General features: G+C 40.8%; 1 protein-coding gene across 2 annotated transcripts in view; it reads left to right on the top strand.

Annotated features, from left to right (window-relative positions):
- l(2)gl (LLGL domain-containing protein l(2)gl) overlaps positions 1-21,548 on the top strand; it is a 74,888-nt gene that overhangs the window by 46,658 nt on the left and 6,682 nt on the right. For both annotated transcript variants that reach the window (XM_065218198.1, XM_065218199.1), the window contains exons 4-5: positions 12,635-14,456; positions 14,516-14,967. In XM_065218198.1, the coding sequence (XP_065074270.1) occupies positions 12,635-14,456; positions 14,516-14,967 (2,274 nt within the window). The remainder of the gene's footprint in view (positions 1-12,634; positions 14,457-14,515; positions 14,968-21,548) is intronic.

Consider the following 21,548-nt stretch of genomic DNA (forward strand, 5'->3'; position numbering starts at 1 on the left):
AACCATCGGCATCGTAGAGTTTTGCTCTATGACAGTAGTTGAGCCTTAACAAATATAATCGAAGCCGTCGTCGGTGAGGTTGCCGCCGGGACCAAAATCGAGTAACAGCAAGTTGAACAGGGACTTGAACGTATTTGTTTTGTGATATAAGGAGCTCGGTGGCCTAGTTGCGACCGATTTTGCTTACTGAGCAAAAAAATATGGGTTCAATCTCACACTTCTTCACATAGTAGAGTTCTAGTGTAAATCAGATTTATTCTTAACATGAGATAAAACGTATTGAAATTCGGTTGGAATTAGTTTTAGGAAAGACGTGGAAATCCATATCCAATCCTTCTCAATAACAGTTGTTGTCGTCCCCGGTGAGGTCACCGCCGGGACCGAAATCTAGTAACAGCAAGTTGAACGAGAACTTGGTCGTAATTGGTTTTTTGTGATATAAGGAGCTCGGAGGCCTAGTGGTGACCGATTTTGCCTACTGAGCATAAGGCCGAGGGTTCAAACCCAAGCTTCTCTTGAATCGTTAGGACATAAATTCAGCATATCCAAAACGAATCCTACTGCAATTTCAACCCTTTTATCCAACATCCCAGTGATTTCTCGTGGAAGTGTAGAGGTGTTCTCGGCTTTCATTAAAGCGGGTATTACGTCCTTTCTTGGCCAGCACTCGGGCGTGGCCGGCGCTAAATGCTAACTTTTCTGAAATGTACACAATGGTGCTGCGTGGTTCAAAATGGCAGAATTCCGGCACAAACTTGGTTCATTACCCCTAGCAAACAATTGTGCGAAGTTTAATGGAATTTGAAGAGGGAAAAATAAAATCGATTCGTCAGCTGCTCTACTTTGATACATTTTAGGTTATTCGTGACTAGCTGGCGATGAGATTTTAACTCGTTACCTTTAGGTTGAGAGGCATGGATGCTAACCCGCTACGTGGGGCCCGTTCCTCATATTGAAATTTATTCTCTGTCAAAGTATCAGATTCTTGAAAAATCTTAATCCTGATTCTTGAATTTCTGGGATCTTGATTCAATATCTTCAATAAACTGCCGAAGGATTACTTTAGGACCATTCCAAAATGATTTTAGAGGACTTTCCACAATGATCCTTTGATTCTCTCCGGTATTCCCTAGAAACATCCTCTATAACAGACTTGGAATTCTGTTCAGATAACTGTTTTTCTCAAAACACCTCTTGAAATTTATTCGAAATTTCTCTTCATAATTTTCTTAAAAATCCTCTTTCATTTTTCATCAGGTATATGTATCTTGGTATGCCCTTTAAAATTTAGAAACTATTCTCCCAAGATTTTATTGGGTTTCACCTCAGGCTTTCATGCGAATTTCACTCAGAGTTCCCTTGAAATACTTCTCAAACACTCAAATACAAATAGCGAATCTCTTGATTTTTTATCGAAACAGTCCTTAGAATTTAATTGTAAATTTCTTCGGAATCTCCTGGAACGCTACTCAGGATTTCTTTGGAAACATACTGAAAGTTGCCTGTAAATTTTCCTGATTAGAACCCGAGAATTCCATGAAATTCCCACAAAATTCTTAGGGGTTCCCTAGTAACTAGCCTAAAATTCCCTGGAATTCCACACATAATCTCCAACATAGTCTCTTCAGACCTACCGTGGAGTTCACCTTTAGTTTTGTTTGAAATTTATCTGGAACTTTTGAAAATTCCTCTCCAATTCTCCTCAAAGCTGATTTGACATTCTCATCAAAACGCTCTAGTGCCAGAATCCTGAAATGTTGTCCATGGATTTTTAAATCTGAGATCTTCATTTGAAATTTGAAATTTTTCGAAGTCCGTAATCTCGAAAAGATCAATGGCCTCAAAAGTCTCAAAATCTTGAAAATTTTCTTATGTAATCTTCGTAATTTTTTTAGTCCGAGAATACGAAATGCTATTTCGTAGATCTCACATCTCGTAACATTCGGTCCAATAGTGCCCCTCTGAAAAAAAAAAATACGTGTAACTTAGAAAAAATCCAAAATGCTGAGACTTCCAGCAACATTTCAAAATTAGGACTTTAATAAAATAAAATGTTGGAACTTGTTATTTTACAATGACGACTATTATTGAAATCAACCATGTCAGTATTAATTTTTTACTATTTTTAGCTATGAAACCAGGAAAAATATGTTGAGCACCCGGGAAAATCCGGAACGAAATTTCTAAATCGAGTGGCCACCCTGGTGTGAGGTACTCCAGATTAAATTTAGAAGACCCTCCAGAGGCTCTCTAAAACACTTCCAGGGAACATCCAGACGTTAACGATTAACAACCCTGGTCAGAACCTACCGAACACCTCGAGAGGGTGTCTAGGACAAACCAAAGTCAGTTGGTAGAAGATTCTAAAAATCTCACCAAGTCTTGTTCTGAAGGTCTACAATATAAACTCAGAAAATCGCCAGGATAAGTCCACATTCCTTAGGGAGTATATTCCGAGGGCTTACCGAGCATGTCTGGAGGACGTCCAGTGACCTATAAGACCCTGTCCCATCATTCAAAAGACAATGCCAAAGAATTTCGAATGGTAAATCGAGTTAACATCGAACTGTCCTTAAAAAAAAAGTTTAAAATTGTACGAGCCTCCAGGTGTCGTGAGGTCCAACAGTTTGGGAAATCAATAAATATCCCTTACTTTCTTCATTACGGTGAACCATTAGGTGGTGCTACATTTACATCGTCATACTCCGCTTTATTTCGACATAGATTTTTTGAGTTATAAAAATGATAACGCAATGAAGCCGCACCTTTAAAAAGCCACTCAAACTATAACTGCAATATCCAAAAGCAAATATCTGCAACTCTATGGAACGATACAGTTTTTGGCTTTCATCATGCGTCTTTCGTCGGCGGCGTACATCAGTCAATATCCCAGCCGACACAACCGAAAAACAACAAGCGCAATCAACATTTGTTTGAACAATACAATAAACAAACCGTAAAATCACTCGATTGACTGGCAACACCTGTTACCACCTACCTGCGCCATCCTCCCGCATGATCCTCTCGCTATCAATTAATCGGCCGGTCCATTCCTCCACTTTCCATGTGTTGTATCAACGTGTATCCCGTGCGGAGTTAAATGGATGCTTTAATTATCGACGAGCAACTAATTAAATCCTCCAACATCATCGCCTCGGTCGGATCGAATTCTTCGGACGCACAGCCAGTGCATTTACGCACCTTATTAGCTGATAGCCAGAAAGCCCCCCATTAACAGTTACAGTGTGTACCCCATATGGTACACCGATGCCGCTGGTCATGATTAATTATTCCGGTCGTCGTATTTTATGCATGTGCGGAACGGAACCACTTCGATTCGCCCTCAGCTGGAGTTTTATTTTTAGCTCTGACAGATTGTCAGCAGGATTAATGCTTCGGACAGTGAGATAATTGCACCATTCCCGGTCTATCCTAGTCTCCGTCCGTTGGTTCATTGGTCGACAACCGCAAGATCAGATCGAAAAACTTGGTTGTGGCGGTGTGACCTGGGCGATGACGTGATCCGCGAAGGTACCGTTACCAATAATAAACCTCGCCGAGTGCTTGCGAGCGAACCGTGTGATTCAGACTTTCGGCCGAAGAGAGGTGGGCACGACCACTTGGTTTAATGAGTTAACAAAATGTTCCAGCCAGCCACGCTCGGCACGAATTTCCTTACGGGAGCTGCTCGATTTTACCAATGGTTGCTTTTTCCTTTCAGTCATGGGAGATTTCACGTCTCTATTTAAGTGAGTGATGAAGAATCGAGCTCCACCTGTGTCCGACTTAAGGAAGATTAAGACAAGGAACTTGCTCACGTAAAGCTTTCTGTTTCACTTCATCGAAAAGAGAGCGGTGGAAATGGGGATTAAAGCTGCTGCTGCAACGACTAAGAGCCCTCATGTTCTGGACGATTGGAAAACCAGTTTTTACTTTGCGCGCTACTCCAGTCATCTCGATCTTCTCTTTGATCGAGCACCAGAGATCTTGATCGCCTGGTTTGCCTGATTTGAGATCTACGAGATTTTCTCAACCTTTGATTTGCACAACCATGCATAATTTACATGATATGAGATATTATTTGTAAACGCTACAATCGTTACACGGTTACATTCAAATCGAGACATATTGTTTTAAGCGGCAGTTCGCCAATTATGGTGTTTAATTTCCAACAAACACACATGCGTGGCCCACCGGGGTACATTCTAGTCAACAACCATTTTTTGTATGCTACCATGTTATCACACTAGTTGGATCAGCGTGTGAATTTTTCTCACCTCTCGACTTCAAGCCGAACTGCTACCATCCGAGATCTAGGGGAAAGCGGGGCTGCAGAATCTGCAGTGTATTCATCGGCACACTTTTCAGAGAATTACAGGAATCAGTCATTCAATCAATTATCCTGGAACTTTCAGAAAATTAAATTAACCTCTACGTGCCTAAAAGGTTCAAATTGCACATGGTAGTCAGTTCTCAACGGGTTGGGATGAAACAACTTCCAATCGATCAGAAATTCTTTAAAGTAACCTTGTAGTTTTGCTCATAATTACCTGCTTAAACCAAGGTTGCAAAGACTCATTTCAGCTAAAATAATGTTTTTCGGAATAATAAAACCAAAAGATGGTATGATGGCATGTTTTAATTGTAACTTACAAGAAGAGGTTACAAAGTATGCGTTGGAAACATAAAACCTGTAAATTTTGCTTTCTATGAGTCACAATCATCGATTTGCTGATCGCTGAGTGAGTGAGTGAGTGAGTGAGTGAGTTTGTGAAAAATCACTGATTGTGACTCTCATGAAGTGAAATAAACAGGTTTAATATGTCAAACACATTCTTTGCAACCTCTTCTTGTATCCTACCAATTCAAAATTTGATCATGGCATCTAATTATTTCATAATTTAGAAAAACATTGTTTTAGCTGAAATGAGTCTTTGCAACCTTGGCTTAAACTCTCAAGAAAAATACCCCTGGAAACTCTTCTCGTACCTTAGAATTCTCTTCGGAATTCCCTTGACACTCTCCTATGAATTTCCATGGAATCTTCCATAGAATTCCTTTAATAAAGATTGTACTCGAAAAAAAATCAAACCCTTTCCTTTGATGAAATTTCGAGTAACTTGTTTAGAGTGTAATGTTTACATGTGCAAAATCTCGTCACAATCTGTCAAGTGGTTATCGAGATGGCTTCCAAGCAAGAAGTGCTTCGACAAAAAAATGTGGAAGCGGTCGTGGAAAATCCAGGCCAAGTCCCACAGGTGGATCGCGAAACAGTTAGGAATCAACAATTCGACCGTGTCCCGTGTGGTTAAATCGTTCAAGGAGTCCCAGACGACCCAGCGGCGAGCTGGCAGGGGAAGAAAAGCGAAGACGGCCGACCTCGTGAACGCAAAGGAATGTAAGGGATTACTTCAAGCGCAATACGAACCTTTCGAATCGGGACGTGGCCAAGAAGGTCAATTCTTCCGAGCCGGACTTCATGTCTTCAAGGTAAGGACGATGCCTAACCGAACCGATAAACAGAATACGGTGGCCAAATCCCGCGCCAGGAAGCTCTGTACCGCGAGTGGTTGGTGCAGCCGAAATGCATCGTAATGAACGGCGAGACGTACATTAAAGAGAACGCAAAGCAGATCTCCGGCCTGGAGTTTTTCGTCGGCAAGTCCCGCCTGGATGTTCCCGAGAAGTTCCCGAAGAAGAAGATCGGCCAATTTGCCAAGAAGTACTAAGTGTGGCAGGCGATCTGTGGGTGCGGCAAATTCAGCAAGCCGTATATAACGACCGGTCCTTCCTCCGGTCCCACGAAGGTGACACTCTGTTTTGGCCGGATCGTGCCATTACGCGAAACCGGTGATGGAGTGGTACGAAGTCAACGATGTTGTTTTTGTGCCGAAGGAAACAAATTCGCCGAACTTGCCAGAATTTCGCCCAATAGAAAAATTCTGGGCGAGCTCCGGAAAACAGGGAAGATCTTCAAAAACGACGAGGATTTGAAGAAAGAGTGGATGAAAGTGTGTAAGAAAGGTGGCGCAAGTGTTACACAGGATTTGATGGGGCGTTAAGTCCAAGGTGCGGGCATTTAGCCTAGGAAAGTTTCCAAAATATCCGACTTAAAATGAATTTTTTGTTATCATTTTTGTCTGTTGCATTTTCTTCGAGTACAGTCTTTATTATCCTGAGAATTCAATTTCTTTGAAAGTTTTCTCAAAATGTTAATCAAAACCCATAGGAATCCGCCCTTAGTGAATTCGTTTTTAAAAATATCCTCAGAACACACTTTAAACTATGTTTATAATTATCTTTAAATTCTCTTAGAATTATGCTTAAACTTCACTTGCTATCCTCCTCACAATCACCATAAAATTCTCCTCAGAATCATTTAGAAATCCTCTTTAAATAAGGTGTATACTATCTTAAAAAACCTGGAATCCTCAGGGAATTTTATTTTTCCTGGAAAAATCTGATTGGGAGAGACCAACCCGATTGAAGCGATTTGGACAGAGAGAGTGGGAATGCCAACTTCCTGTTGATAACATTTCGTGAATAAAGGGTGGGCTCATCTCCCCACTCATTGAGACATCTTCCTGTTTGGGGGTTGGTCTTTTTGATCATGTTGCTGGAAGGAGATTCTTTACTGTCCCGTAGATGCGTATGATCCACCCAATCCGGTTTTTAGCCCTTCACACACCGACATGTTAAGGACAAGCTTGATCATGACAAACTGCGAAGAGAGCCCACTGTTATTGGATATATATGAGCAATAATAAAAATTAGATCTGTGAAACGATCTCACCAACTTTCGCTGTTTCTTCACCCTTCTGTCCAATTTTCGTGCCTATTTGTGAACTCGTTGTCCTTCTCTGCATCACTGCTAGTCGCTACTAGTCTCCCGAAATTCTCCCATGTTATTTCTGATGTGTTCTACCACATTTCGACACGTCCATTATCTTTGTAGGATGATCTTGAGTTCCTAGTTGCGTCTTATAAAACCGTAAAACCACTGCGGAAAATAGACAGTGCCCATCTCCGGGTATTTTCTTAACGAGCAGCACTCCATTGTCGTACCGCATGTGCTCCATCCATTTTGCAGCTCTTCTATTACTTTTACTTTGTTGACTCCATGATACCGCAACAGATAGCGATGTATACATAATTAGCAATGCTGTGATATAACTACAACTGGATGGTCGTTCAGAATGGTTCAACGGATGTGAAATGAGCGAAAATAAGCGAACATTTAAATTGAACACGATTTAAAGTAGAACGCGCCCTAACCCTCACTGAACCAAAGGACAGGGACCAACTGTATCGTCCTCGTCATTCACTTTTACGCTTTGAACATATTAATTCTGGAGTGGATTTATCTTCAGTAGCAACATACATTTCGAAACATCAATTATTTTTTTTAGGGTTCTGAATCCAGAATAATTTTACAGATTTTAGACTGATAAATTTTTGAAACCCTGGATTTAATAAAATCAGACTTGAATAAATTTTCAAGAGTCTGCATCGTAAATAAATATTATATGTGAATGTGAATTTTCAAGGATGATTTCAAGGGAATTCAGATGAGATTTTCCAGGGACAATTGTTAGGAAAACTTGAAGTGAAATATGCGGATACCTTTCAAGTTAGTTTCGTTGAACTGCAGATTAAACGTAAGGAGAATTTCAAGGTAGTGCTGAGTACAATTTCCAACAGTATTCTGAGGAGGATTCCAATGTAATTCCAAAGAGCAGTGTTCGGAAAATCATTCTCAAATCTCATTCATTGAGTCTCTCTGAGAGAATAAACTGACGTGCGAATGTGGCAAGCAAAACTCATGCTTGAGATTCTCATGCATCCGCACGCACTCACACTCGCATCGCCAAAAAAAAAAACATGCCAGCTTAAAACTCAGAGAAACCGCTTAAACGTCAATTGATGGTTAAAACAATGAATAGCGCCAAAACATAAAGCAATTGATGTTTTAACTTGTAAACTCATTCGTGATTTCTGTGCTGTGTCATTTTGCTGAAGAGACATGCCGTCGAATGGGTCACAACTCGAAAGAACTGGTCATCTTTAAAAGAAGGAAACATTTCTACAAATGTTAAACAGTGATCATTTAAAAATTTCCGAAATCAGTACAACTCGAATGAACTGCTCATGTTCAAAAAGAAGGAAACATTACGTTTGTTAGCAGGTTGAAAAAATCGAACCTTCTTAATCTTTTTTCGAGACTGATTTCAAAATTTACTGAGCTTTGAGAAAAGTTCAAATCCGTAGAAAATGGCTTGCTGTTCGGCAAATGACCCTTTCGGCGAAATGTCTCGCTCCTCGTGATTCCTGCGTTGGTCACACATGAGTTTTGAGTTTTTCCGAACACTGCACAAGATAATTCCAAGAGAGCTCTGTCTAATACCCCGCACAGACTATAGCTGATATCATGTAATATAGGCTATCTTGCAATGAGCACTCATACATAGGATTTCCAGTGAAAACTAGATGTATGAGTGCTCATTGCAAGATAGGCTATATTACATTATATAAGCCAGGCTGACTGTTTTGTCATGATGGTTGAGTAATTCTGAGCTATTAGGGTGTTCAACATGGATGAGGTTGGCGAGCTGTATGTTGTTTGGAACGAGGGTGACGCGCTTGGCATAGATAACAAAATGCAACTCACGAGGAGCTACTGAATCCGATCAGTAGTGGTGCGGCTTCTTCCTCTTTCTTCGGTGAATGGACGCTCATATGGGCTGCAGCTCGCTGCTTGCGGGGAGCCTTTCGTTGTGTACTGGAGAACAATGTTCAACGCCACGCGCCGAAAGCACTGCTGCTGCTGCTGCTGACCGATTTTGAAATCTGTGTTAGGGAAAGCGCTTTTTGCAGACAATCTGGGATAATGTTGATCACCATTGCAACAATTCGACATTTGTGTAATTTTCAATTGAAAATTGAAGTGTTAACGTTAGTAGATTCGTAGAATTAAAATCCATCAGCTATTGACAGAGTTATAGGTGGTCAAAACCTGACAACTTTTCGTAACGCGGTCGATTTTGGTTTTTTGAAATTGCACCCCCAATATGTTGCCGAAAGACGTAATCCTACGTCAAAAATTCAGAGAAGCTTCGGAAACTGTATCGAGAAGTTTATGAAACTACACAGGAGTTCAGGGGAAATCTCAGAGAAGTTCAGGTACTAAACTATACAACATTTTATACAATGTTCACTCGGCTGTCGACAAAAGTAGGTTACTCTCGATGTATGCCACGCGATCGTCTGTTTTCTCGGCAGCAACCATTCCCCCTTATTCTGCGAGTCACGTGACTCTCTGTCACCGGTGAGGTGACAATTGTCACCTCGTGTGAGGTGACTCTCCATGTAAATCAAATGGAGAGTCACCTCACACGAGGTGACTATTGTCACCTCACCGGTGAGAGAGAGTCACGTGACTCGCAGAATAAGGGGGATTGTGTGGTCCTCCTCATTGTTCTTCATCAGCAGTTCTTTCGGTCGATGCGTCGTTTAGTGATGAGTGTGTGAGTGCTGACCACGTTTTGCGTCCATTGCTGCAATGGAAGCGCTCTGACCTCCGTTGGCGTTACTGCCATACAATGAAACCAGTAGAAGCGGCTCCCGTTCTGATGGAGGAGGCTTTTTGGATAGCGGAAGATCGAGTGTTTATTGTGTTGTACCTTTTAACTATAGTTTTAAGATGTATTGTATAGTGACCAAGAATCCTCGACTCTGTAAAGTTAATTCGATTGAGCCTTATCAAATAAATCAATAAACAAAAAAAAAATACAACATTTTATAGAACTTCAAATTCAAAGTCTAGGGAACGTAAAAGAAGCTTTAGAAACTGTAAAGAATTTGAAGTTAAGACAGGGCTGGTAGCAGGTCACTTTGTCTTAAAATTTGGTCACTAAAGTAACTTTTTACGACCAATGTTCAGAGTAAATAATTTGAATTCAAAAAAGTACATCAAATCTCAGCTGGATTTGGTAACAAATGTGTGAAAGATTCTTTGAAAATCAGCGTGTAAAGTCTGACAAGATGAGTTGTGAACAGAGGGGAACGTTAACTATCCCACCAAGTCGTTTTCAATCGAAAATCATCAAGTGACGATGAAGCTGTAAACCATCACTTTCAATTGAAACCCATTCTGTCTTCTCTTCGAGCAGATCCCCGTCAACATCAACAGAACCACTTTCGATCAGTTTTCATGCTGTTTGTTTTGGCTTGACTTTTGTTCATTTCTTCTTTCAGTGTCAAATGAATTTACTTTTGCATTGAAGCGAAGCTGTTCACTGTTGATTGTTCACTTGGTTCATTTAAGCGTATGCGCATAGATCTGTGCACGTGGATGTCAAATTTATCATTGTCGGGTGGTTTGTTTATCCATCAATATGGGTATTTTTTTAATCGGTTGACGTCTAGAGAACGAAAATTGATATGCGACACCATTTTGAAATCCAAGATGGCCGCTTTCCAGTTTAATAAAAAGTGGGAAATACTGTCAAATACCTATCAATAAAGGTATTTTTGGAATCGGGATGATGTCTAGAGGATCAAAATCGATATCCGACGCTATTTTGAAATCGAAGATGGCGGCTTCCGACTCAATAAAAAGTGGAAATACAGTCAAATTCATGAATCTCCTTGTCCTGTTGTAGTTCGGCAGCATCGAATTGAAGTGAAAGTGGAAAAAAACGAAGGAAGCAATTTTCGAGTCATTCATTGCGTCAATTGAAACAAGTCTTTGCTTGTTTGAATGAACTGAAGCACTTCATTTTCTTTTCTTTGTTTCGAAAATGCATAGCCCTGAAGCCCATGGATAATGTTGTCAATCAGTTTTGGCAGTTTATTATATTTGTTTTAGCCGAATTGGACCGTACTCTTGCTTGTTCAATTAATACTGATTTTTCGAGAACAAATTTATGAAATCCTTCAATCATTTGTTTTTAAAGTAGCATGCAACATGTTGATGATAGGTTTAAGGGCTGGACTGCGAATCAGAACGTTTGCATAACAACTTAACATAGCACAGCACTTGGCAAAGAGAGTGTGGTTCTCCAATTTGCTTCGCACCCTTTTTCCAACTTATCTTCGAGAAAGCAATCTGCACAAAGGGCGGTTGGAAAAATCACACTCCTTGTCGTGCAGAGAGCGAATAAAATACAAAAGGCAACCAGATATGGGAATTGTCGCGTTTGTCATTGACGCACGACAAGATACATTAAAAAATGGTGATCCTGGAAAATTCTCGACAATTTCTTCTCTAAGATCGCCTTGTCAGATCTACAAACTTCCCGGTATATCGTCGTGAAGCTTACACACCTTGCTGAAGAACCAAAAAACTGAAACAATTTTTTTTATTAAAAAATACCTGTCAAATCTTGCTCCCAAGTACCCTAAATAATTATCGTATGGGAGATATCAACAAATATACATCGCATAGGCATTCCATACAAGCGACCAACATCCGTCGTTGTTGGTGATCTGATGATATTTACATGAGCGGCAGAAGTGTTCACACGCGCACAACAACTATTAGAGAGCAGCTTGCCGCCGCTCTTGCCTTATGAATATATCTGCTAACGTACTAATCTCTACCATCTACAAAAAGATGATTCATCAGCCGTCAGTTCGCAGCGTTCCGTTCACCTGTACTGCACAGAACTGACCAGGGGCCGCATTGGGGAAGTCGAAGCGAAGCGTTTTTCGTATAAACGCTTGCATGAAAAAGTCGTTTCGACTTGGTTCCATAAGGTGGCCCCAGATTACCTGTCCGTTACTATGGTGAGAGTCGACCGCAACGGTGACTCAACCAGACGCTATACCCAAGAAAGCATGATAAAGCGCGTACTTTACACAAATATTTGAATTCTATTCGGATGCAAATTTTGTGGTAATCACACTGCACAGTCATAACGAACAAGATGTTACTCAGTGGGGAGGGGCTATATGTAAAAATGCCGATATTTCGCAACCCAAAACTCACCCCAACCATGATGGCGAGGTAATATCTGAAATCTCAATGTTCTTTATTAATTTTGAAAGACGTAACATGACATCCCTACCATGATCGATTCCCTAGTGCAATGAATATCAATCGTCCGGAAACGACATTCGCCAATGAGGCCACCCTTTTTCCTCCTTATCAGCGGCGTACCGCAAAAAAAAAGCACTCAAAATAATTACAAGTGCTATAATTATCGACACCGCCGCACCTAGGAAAACCAAAACATACAGTTTCCTGCCATCCTTCCTCAATAGTATTGCCGCTAGCCGCGCATTTCGCTGTTGTGATGGACACGAGTTTGGCTTTTGCCCTACCCACCTGCTTGTTGCCTGTTCCAGATTTATGACAACTACAACTTAATCTCGAACCGCTTACGGACGCCTCTTCTCCGCCTTCCCCGTCCCTGCTCTTATTGCCAACCCAAACCATTCATGCTTACCCCAGATTGCCTTATTCGGTGCGCTTCGGTGAAAGCCCGCACATGCCGCGTACCTGAGCACATACCATATAGAGAGCAGATGATGCCATTCCCAGAATGGCCACGCCGGCCGGCCGGCCGGTTTTATGATAATGTATCTCCCTTATAATAAACAAGCCATTTCTGTTTCCCCTTCTTCCTTCCAGACGGCCCAGCATGGCTTCCCGCACAAACCGTCGGCGGTGGCGTACGATTCGATTAGCAAAATGATGGCCATCGGAACCAACAGTGGAATCATCAAGGTATTCGGCAGACCCGGTGTCGAGTTCTACGGTCAACACCCCGCCACGACGAATGCAACCGATTCCATAGTCCAGCTGCTCGAATGGATCCCCGGAAGCGGCCGCCTGCTGTCTCTGACGGCATCGAATCAGTTGATCCTGTGGGAACCCACCGGAACGGTACTGGTACCGATCAAGACGCTTCCATTCGATGGTAAGCTTAAAAAGATTTCATCCCTATGCTGTTCGTACATGAAAGATACGGTATGGATTGGCACCGAGGGTGGTAATGTGTATCAATTCGATATCAAGAGTTTCTCCGTACGGGAACCGGTCATCTACCACGACGTGGTGCTCGAACAGCTGCCACAGTCGTACAAGCTGAATCCGGGGGCGATCGAATCGGTGAAACAGTTGCCCAACAATCACAACCAACTGTTGATTGCTTACAACCGAGGCCTGACCGTGTTGTGGGATTTGGAAGCGTGCAATGTGAAGCAATCGTTTATTTCGCCCGGCCACGGACAGAGCGTTGGGTTGTACATTTCTCCTTGCGGCACACAGTTCACCTGGTACCATGGGGATGGTTCGTTTGCAACGTGGGATTTGGACAGTGTGATTCCACCGGAGAACCAAAAGTATGTCCCCTACGGTCCGGATCCGTGCAAGGCAATCGATCGATTGATGCGCGGAAAGCGAGGCCTCTGCGAGCTGGTGGTATTCTCCGGAGGAATGCCAAGATCCGCCTACGGAGAACACCAGTGCGTGTCGGTTCACTGTCGGGATGGCACGAAGGTGGCATTCGACTTTACCTCCAAGGTTATCGACTTCTTTATTACATTCAATGACGAACGCCCCGAGCAGGTTGAAGTTCTAGTGGTTCTGCTGGAGGAGGAGTTGGTTGCGTACGATTTAACGGATGAGACCGTACCGCAGATCATTGTCCCTTATCTACATTCGCTGCATGCCTCTGCCGTTACTTGCAATCATTTGGTTTCCGGAGTGAGGCCAGATCTGTACGAGAAAATTCTCCGAGCTGGGGAATCCCAACTGGCAGATTATAGCTCCAAACCATGGCCAATTGATGGTGGAATGCTGCCGGAGACCATCGAAGACGAGCGACAAGAGTACGACCTTCTAATAACGGGTCATGAAGATGGTTCCGTTAAGTTCTGGAACTGCACCGACGTCTGTTTGACCCCATTGTTGCATGTGAAAACAGCTCCGCTGTTCAGTAACAGTGAGGATTTTGACCAACATTTGGCTGCTACCTCCATCGAACAATTAGACGAAGGAGAGCCTCCCTTCCGAAAGGCAGGACAGTTCGATCCCTATTCGGACGATCCCCGTTTGGCTGTGAAGAAGGTTCAGCTGTGTCCGATCACCGGAACATTGGTAATTGCCGGAACCGCTGGAAATGTAGTCATTGCGAACTTTGAACCGTCTCCGGAAGAACCTGGACCACTGAAGATGACCACCATGAATTTGGTCAGCGATCGCGATGGCTTCGTCTGGAAGGGTCACGATCAGTTGAAGGTCAAACGGCAACTGCTGGAGGAGAACCAGCCCATCCAGGAGGGAGTAAATGTGTTCAGCGTTCTTCAGATCCTTCCGCCGGCTGCCGTCACATGTACGGCCGTTCAAAGCCAGTGGGATCTGGTTGCTGCCGGCACGGCTCACGGATTGGTTCTGTTCGATTACCACACCCAGAATCCAGTGCTGCACAAGTGTACGCTGAATCCGAATGGTAAGTTTTAGTTGGTTTGTCCTCAATTACATAATCAGTGATGCATATTTCTTCACTAGATTTAACCGGTGCTGGTGAGACACTATCCCGTCGCAAATCGTTCAAGAAAACCCTCCGTGAATCATTCCGTCGGTTACGCAAGGGTCGCTCCACCAGGAATAATCCGAGCGCGCAGGCCGCAACTCCAGCGGAGACTCGTCCCATTGAGCGCCAGATCGAAGCCCGTGCGGTGGATGACGGAATGGGTTCCATGGTCCGGTGTCTAACATTCGCCCAAACCTATCTGACCAATCAACAGCACACCAGTCCGACTCTGTGGTCGGGAACGAATTCCAGCTGCGTGTCGGTGTTCATCCTGCACGTTCCACCCCGACAACCGCCGGTACAGAACAACGAGGCCAACGTTGATGGAGGAGATGTTCCACCGCCGAAGCCGATCACCGGACAGTTGGCCAAGGAAATCCAGCTGAAGCATCGAGCTCCGGTCATTGCGATTTCGCTGTTCGATCAGGTATGTTGGTTCTCAGTAGGGGTGGGTCGCGATCCATTGGTGAGGGTCACGGGATATGTAGCCTTAGGTGGGTAAATTTTATCATAGGTTCATACTGTTGAAAATGTTATGGAAAATTTATGTGAATTTAAAATCATGTTGCGGTAATCAAAATTGGGCTGCGAAACTAAGAACTTATTTTATTTTTTGTTTAGATGGCTTGAGTTTCAAATTGTTGACGTTAACAAGTTACAGAAAATTACAGAAAACCTTTTCGGGTGGGTTGGGTTAGTTTTTTTTTTTTATCCCATAAATAGCCCATTTGACAGGAATAATATAGCAAACATAAGTAGGGAAAGTGGGGCAAGATGGTCACCCTAATGAAACGAAACTCCACAATTTTGACCAGAAAATAATTCTTTCTATAACCCTACAGAAGTTTGTTGATGCTCCAATCATACAAATTCGATAAAAATCCATAAGAAAATTTAAATTTTTTAGGCAAAATTTTCTACACTGAAACAAGTTTTCATATAGTTTTCGTTGGGAACGCACATGATATTTTTCCAATAACAAAATTAAGAAATCATGAAATTGAATTATGAAGTTCACATAACATTCACATGATCACATGGATTCTATGTGATAAATCACATAAACTTCTTTGGACTTATAAGGTTCATGTGAGTTCGTGGTGCGATTCCCAATTATGAGACCTCATGAAAGTTATGTTGAATTCTAATGGATATTTTCCATCGGATATGTGATTAATTTTTTGAGTGTACTTAGTGGGTAAGATGGTCAGTTCTATGGGGCAAAACGAGCACCAGTATAACCGTAGGCATACTGAGTGTTTTTTTGTTCGAAAATTGGGTATCTACTGTTAACTACTGTCAAAAATTGGCAAAATGCTCTTTCTGTCAAAACACAATTTAACCCAGCCACCTCCAGCATAGTCTTGCTTTGTAGATGCACCTTAACCGCTTTACCTTCACCGGCCCCAAAGTCGTATTACCTTCTCATACTACTAAAGTACTTAGTGGTCCGTAAATGCCCTCATTGTGACTCCAATTTATATGAATCCTAGAACTTCAAAATTGGCTTAACCGAACTGGAATTTAGGGTACCGTCAAAATTTTTTTGCTGAAAATTCATGTATACGGATTTATCAAATTTCGAAAAGGTTTCATATATTGAAGTTGTTAGTCAAGCTTAACAGACCAGCGTAATTATTAAAATCTTTAAAAATAATCTGACTTTTAAATCATGTTGTGATCAAAATTGTACTTAAATAAGATCCTGTTGGTTGTAATTTTTGTTGCCCATATCGGATAGAAATTTTTATTATTAGAAGTTTGCGGAAACATTAATCAAATTTCCAATCAAATTGATTCAATTTTTTTCAAAAATTCATCAAAGTAAATTTAACTTTCATCGAAGACTACAAATCAAAAAGACTAGCAACTGTTCCCTTCTCCCATACAAATGTCAAACGTCACTGATAAAAGCGCCTCTGTCAATCAAAGGTGGAACTTTGAAGCACAAGTGTTAGTGAGACTGCTCATTAACAGTGACTGTGTGGGTGACCTAATGTCACCGAAACGAATAATCATAACACGGTACTCGTTGTTGTTTTTGTTTTGCTCTACAAAATTTCACGGCAATTTGTATCCTAATCCCAGCAAGCCGGTGGTTTTCCAACTCCAAACGGAAAAACTTGTCATCGTGGATCAAGTATAGGATTGAAACTCGGATCGATACCTAGCGAAAGTAACTTTTACTTGTGAACGAGGAACCGAAATATTGTTTATTTTGCCTGTTGGAAGCAATCAATCATAAAGAATTGGCAGCTTCCACCACCATTGAGTGAACTACTGTCATTCGGAAGCTGCTGAAAATTTAAGGATTCAAAAAGACGAAAGATCCGGTACCTACATCACGATCCAATGGAAGGCGTAGCAGGATCTAATGTTGAAGAAAATGAAAATGAAAGGTTGAAGGACTACAATCCCAATGTTGTCAGAACATGAAACCACCGGATAGTGATCCTCTGTATGCTTTAACAATTCTTGGAATCGACCTACCCCTTTCAGAGAATGATAACAACAGTGTTGGATTGGTCAGCGAGTACTGTGCCAAGTTGCCGAGCGTCACAACTTGACTCCTCCCGCTGTGGCCAAGTGCCAAAGCCGTGTGAAACGGGCATGCATTTTACTATGCCCATAAACGGGCACCATACGAATGCCCATAAATGCATCACTTAAGGGCTTAAGAAAAGTGGAACATAATTCTGAGATAGCAAATTAATGATCGAGGAAGGTCCCACCATCATTGTGAAGGGCATGATTGCCATAGTTTTTTCATTTCAAAACAATTTTTCTTACGGATTCAATTTCAGCTGAAATGTTACTCGTTGTCAGCATAAAACAAAGAAAGAAACGTTTCACTTTTTACGACAATCATAACAAAACCAATAATTGACAGCTATTCGTTTCTACCTATGTGTGTGAATGCACTCTTGACTTAACACACACCATCATACACAGGTTCCACTTTTGCTCAGAAGAGGCGTTGCCGTTTCTGTCTCCTGATTTTTGGCAGAGTTGCCAGTCTTCTTGATTGGTAGTCTTCGCTTTTATCCTTCACTCTAAAATTCAATATTTTTTTTTTTTTTTTTTTTTTTTTTTAACTCTTTATTTGTTCTAAATTCAAAATAAATTACATTTCATTTTTAACCTAGGTGCTCCAGTTACTACAGTAACTTACCAGCCTTAATTGTTATGATATATATCTAATTGTTTTAACATTGTTCCTGTCTTGGCAATTCAGTATTTTAAACAGGTTTTTTTAAACCTGCATGTCAGTATAACAATTGATAGCTTAAAACTAAATAACTAAAACTAAATCTTATCTAAGTATAAAGGGAATTAATCGTTACAATTGAGGATTGTAACGATTTTTGCCGGAAATTATTAATTATTTTGTTGGACATTTGTGCTAAAGTCTCAACATTCGAAATTCTATGTACTTCGGTAGTACTGTACCAGGGAGGCAACTTCAAAATCATCTTCAGAATTTTGTTCTGAATCCTTTGAAGTGCTTTTTTCCTGGTAGTGCAACAACTAGACCATATTGGCACAGCGTAAAGCATGGCCGGTCTAAAAACTTGTTTAAATATTAGAAGTTTATTCGTCAGGCAAAGTTTGGATTTCCTGTTTATAAGAGGATACAAACATTTAATATATTTGTTACATTTGGCTTGAATGCCCTCAATGTGATCTTTGAAAGTTAATTTTTGGTCAAGAACTAATCCAAGATATTTCACTTGGTTTGACCAGGAAATTGGAACTCCGTTCATAGTGACTATGTGACTACTACTAGGTTTCAAAAAGGAAGCCCTAGGCTTATGTGGAAATATTATAAGTTGAGTTTTGGAAGCGTTGGGAGAAATCTTCCATTTTTGTAAATAAGAAGAGAAAATATCTAAACTTTTCTGAAGTCTGCTGCAAATAACACGAAGACTTCTTCCTTTAGCGGAAATGCCTGTGTCATCAGCGAACAAAGATTTGTGGCAACCCTGAGGCAAATCAGGGAGGTCCGAAGTGAAAATGTTATACAATATAGGCCCAAGAATGCTACCCTGAGGAACTCCTGCTCTAACAGGTAGTCGATTAGATTTGGAATTTTGATAATTTACCTGCAGAGTTCTGTCAGTTAAATAATTTTGAACTAATTTCATAATGTAAAGTGGAAAATTAAACTTTTTCAATTTAGCAATCAAACCTTCATGCCAAACACTGTCGAATGCTTTTTCTATGTCTAGAAGAGCAACTCCAGTTGAGTGGCCTTCAGATTTGTTTGAACGAATTAAATTGGTAACTCTCAAGAGTTGATGAGTAGTTGAATGCCCATGGCGAAATCCAAACTGCTCATCTGCAAAAATTGAGTTCGTATTGATGTGAAGCATCATTCTATTCAAAATTATTTTTTCAAAAAGTTTACTTATTGAAGAAAGCAAACTTATTGGACGGTAGCTAGAAGCTTCAGCTGGATTTTTATCCGGCTTCAAAATTGGAACAACTTTTGCATTTTTCCATTTATCAGGAAAGTATGCCAAATGGAAACATCTGTTAAATAATTTTACCAAGAAAGACAAGGTACTCTCTGGGAGTTTTTTGATGAGGATATAGAAAATTCCATCATCACCTGGAGCTTTCATATTTTGAAATTTTTTAGTTATAGACCTTACTTCGTCCAAATCAGTCCCCCAGGAATCATCAAAAATATTTTCCCGAGAGAAAATATTCAGAAAATCCCCAGCAACCTGATTCTCAATAGGACTAGTAAGACCCAAACTGAAATTATGGGAACTCTCGAATTGCTTAGCAAGTTTCTGAGCTTTTTCCAAATTTGTGATCAAAATTTTACCACCTTCTTTAAGCGCTGGAATAGGCTTTTGAGGTTTTTTCAAAATTTTTGTGAGTTTCCAAAAGGGTTTGGAACTCGGGTCTAATTTAGAAACATTATTTTCAAAAGTTTTGTTCCTCAGGGCAGAGAATCGCTTTTTAATTTGTTTTTGCAAATCCCGCCAGATAACTTTCATGGCAGGATCGCGTGTTCTTTGAAATTGTCTCCTACGGACATTTTTAAGACGGATCAAGAGCTGAAGATCATCGTCTATTATAATTGAATCGAATTTAACCTCGCATTTTGGTACTGAGGCAGCTCTTGCTTCAACTATAGAAGTAGTCAGAGATTCAAGAGCATAATTAATTTCATCTTTGGTTTGCAAAGGAATGTTTGGATCGAAGTTATATTCCATAAATGTTCGATATTGCTCCCAATCAGCTCTATGGTAATTGAAAGTAAAGCTGTTGGGATTAGACATTATTTCTTGGGATATTTCAAAAGTTACTGGAAGGTGATCAGAACCGAAGTCAGCATGGGTAACCAATTGGCTACAAAGATGACATGAATCAGTTAAGGCCAAATCAATAGTTGAGGGATTTCTTGCAGAAGAAAAGCATGTTGGGCTGTTTGGATATTGAATAGTGTAATAACCTGCAGAACAATCATCAAACAGAATATTACCATTGGAATTGCTTTGAGCATTATTCCATGAGCGGTGTTTTGCATTAAAATCACCAATAATGAAGAATTTAGACCTATGACGGGTAAGTTTCTGGAGGTCACCCTTGAGAAAATTCTTTTGCTGGCCTACGCATTGGAATGGCAAATAGGCAGCTATAAACGTAAGTTGTCCAAATTTTGTTTCAACAGAAACTCCCAAAGTTTCAAAAACTTTGGTTTCAAATGAAGAAAGTATTTTGTGTTTGATTCGTCTATGAATAATGATGGCAACGCCACCACAGGGTCCATCAAGACGATCATTTCTATAAATTAAATAATTTGAGTCCTTCTTAACCTTATGGGCAGGTTTAAGGAACGTTTCAGTTATAACGGCAATATGCACGTTATGAACTCTCAAAAAATTAAATAGCTCGTCTTCATTATCTTTAAGAGATCGAGCATTCCAATTTAAAATGTTTAATGCTTTAAAATCCATTACTGAATTTTAAAGTCATGACAATATTATTAGCAAATTTTACTCCAGTTTGAATAGCATCAAACATGGAGTTAGATTTAAGCATATCAGAAATCATGTCAATTAATGAATTCTGTAAAAATTCCATTTTAGGAGCAGTAATGCTTCCTAAGTCAAAATTTTCAAAATTTCCGTTAGTACGTTGGTTAGTATTTTGATTTCTACCCGCTGCAATAGCAGCATAGGTAGCTCCATTAACTCGCTGAACATTGTTAGCAGCGAGGGGAGTAGGTACAGATGAAACATTTGAAGCAGGGGTGATATTTGTACCTACGGGTACGAATGTAGAATTTGTTCCTCGCTGACCGTTGTTAACAGCAGAGGAATTTGTACCTGGTCGGAAACGTGGAGCGTTTCCTACCTGTCGGTTAGAACGAGATTGTAGGATCGCTTTGCGAGTCTTACATTCCCAAAAATTGGATTTGTGGTTTTCACCACAATTTGAACATTTAAATTTCTTAGGATCTTCCTTCACAGGACAGTCGTCCTTTGCGTGAGAGGAATCACCACAATTCATGCATTTAACTGGCATGTAGCAATTTTTAGTTCCGTGACCCCATCCCTGGCACTTACGGCACTGGGTGAGGTTTTGGAAATTTCCTCCAGTCTTCCTGAAGTGTTCCCACTTCACTCGGACATGGAGCATAAGGCTAGCTTTTTCTAAGGCCTTAAGGTTGTTTAGTTCACTAGACTTGAAGTGAACTAAATAAAAATCATTAGAAATCCCGTTGCGCGAATCGCCAGGACGGGATTTCATTTTCATTTTGATTACTTGGAGTGGCACAACTCCAAGTAATTTTGCCAGTTCATCTTTGATCTGATCCAGGGATTCACCACTGGGCAGTCCTTTCATGACAACCTTGAACACACGTTCAGTTTTGGTGTCGTAAGTAAAAAATTTGTGCTTCTTCTCAGTAAGATACTTGAGAAGACATTTAAATCCGTCCAAGGTTTCCGCCAATACACGGCATTCACCCCGACGTCCAATTTGTAGTGA

The sequence above is a fragment of the Ochlerotatus camptorhynchus genome, unplaced genomic scaffold, assembly GCF_037179485.1.
Source record: "Ochlerotatus camptorhynchus isolate MF236.1 unplaced genomic scaffold, CSIRO-AGI_Acam_v1.1 ptg000084l, whole genome shotgun sequence".
NCBI lineage: Eukaryota > Metazoa > Arthropoda > Insecta > Diptera > Culicidae > Ochlerotatus > Ochlerotatus camptorhynchus.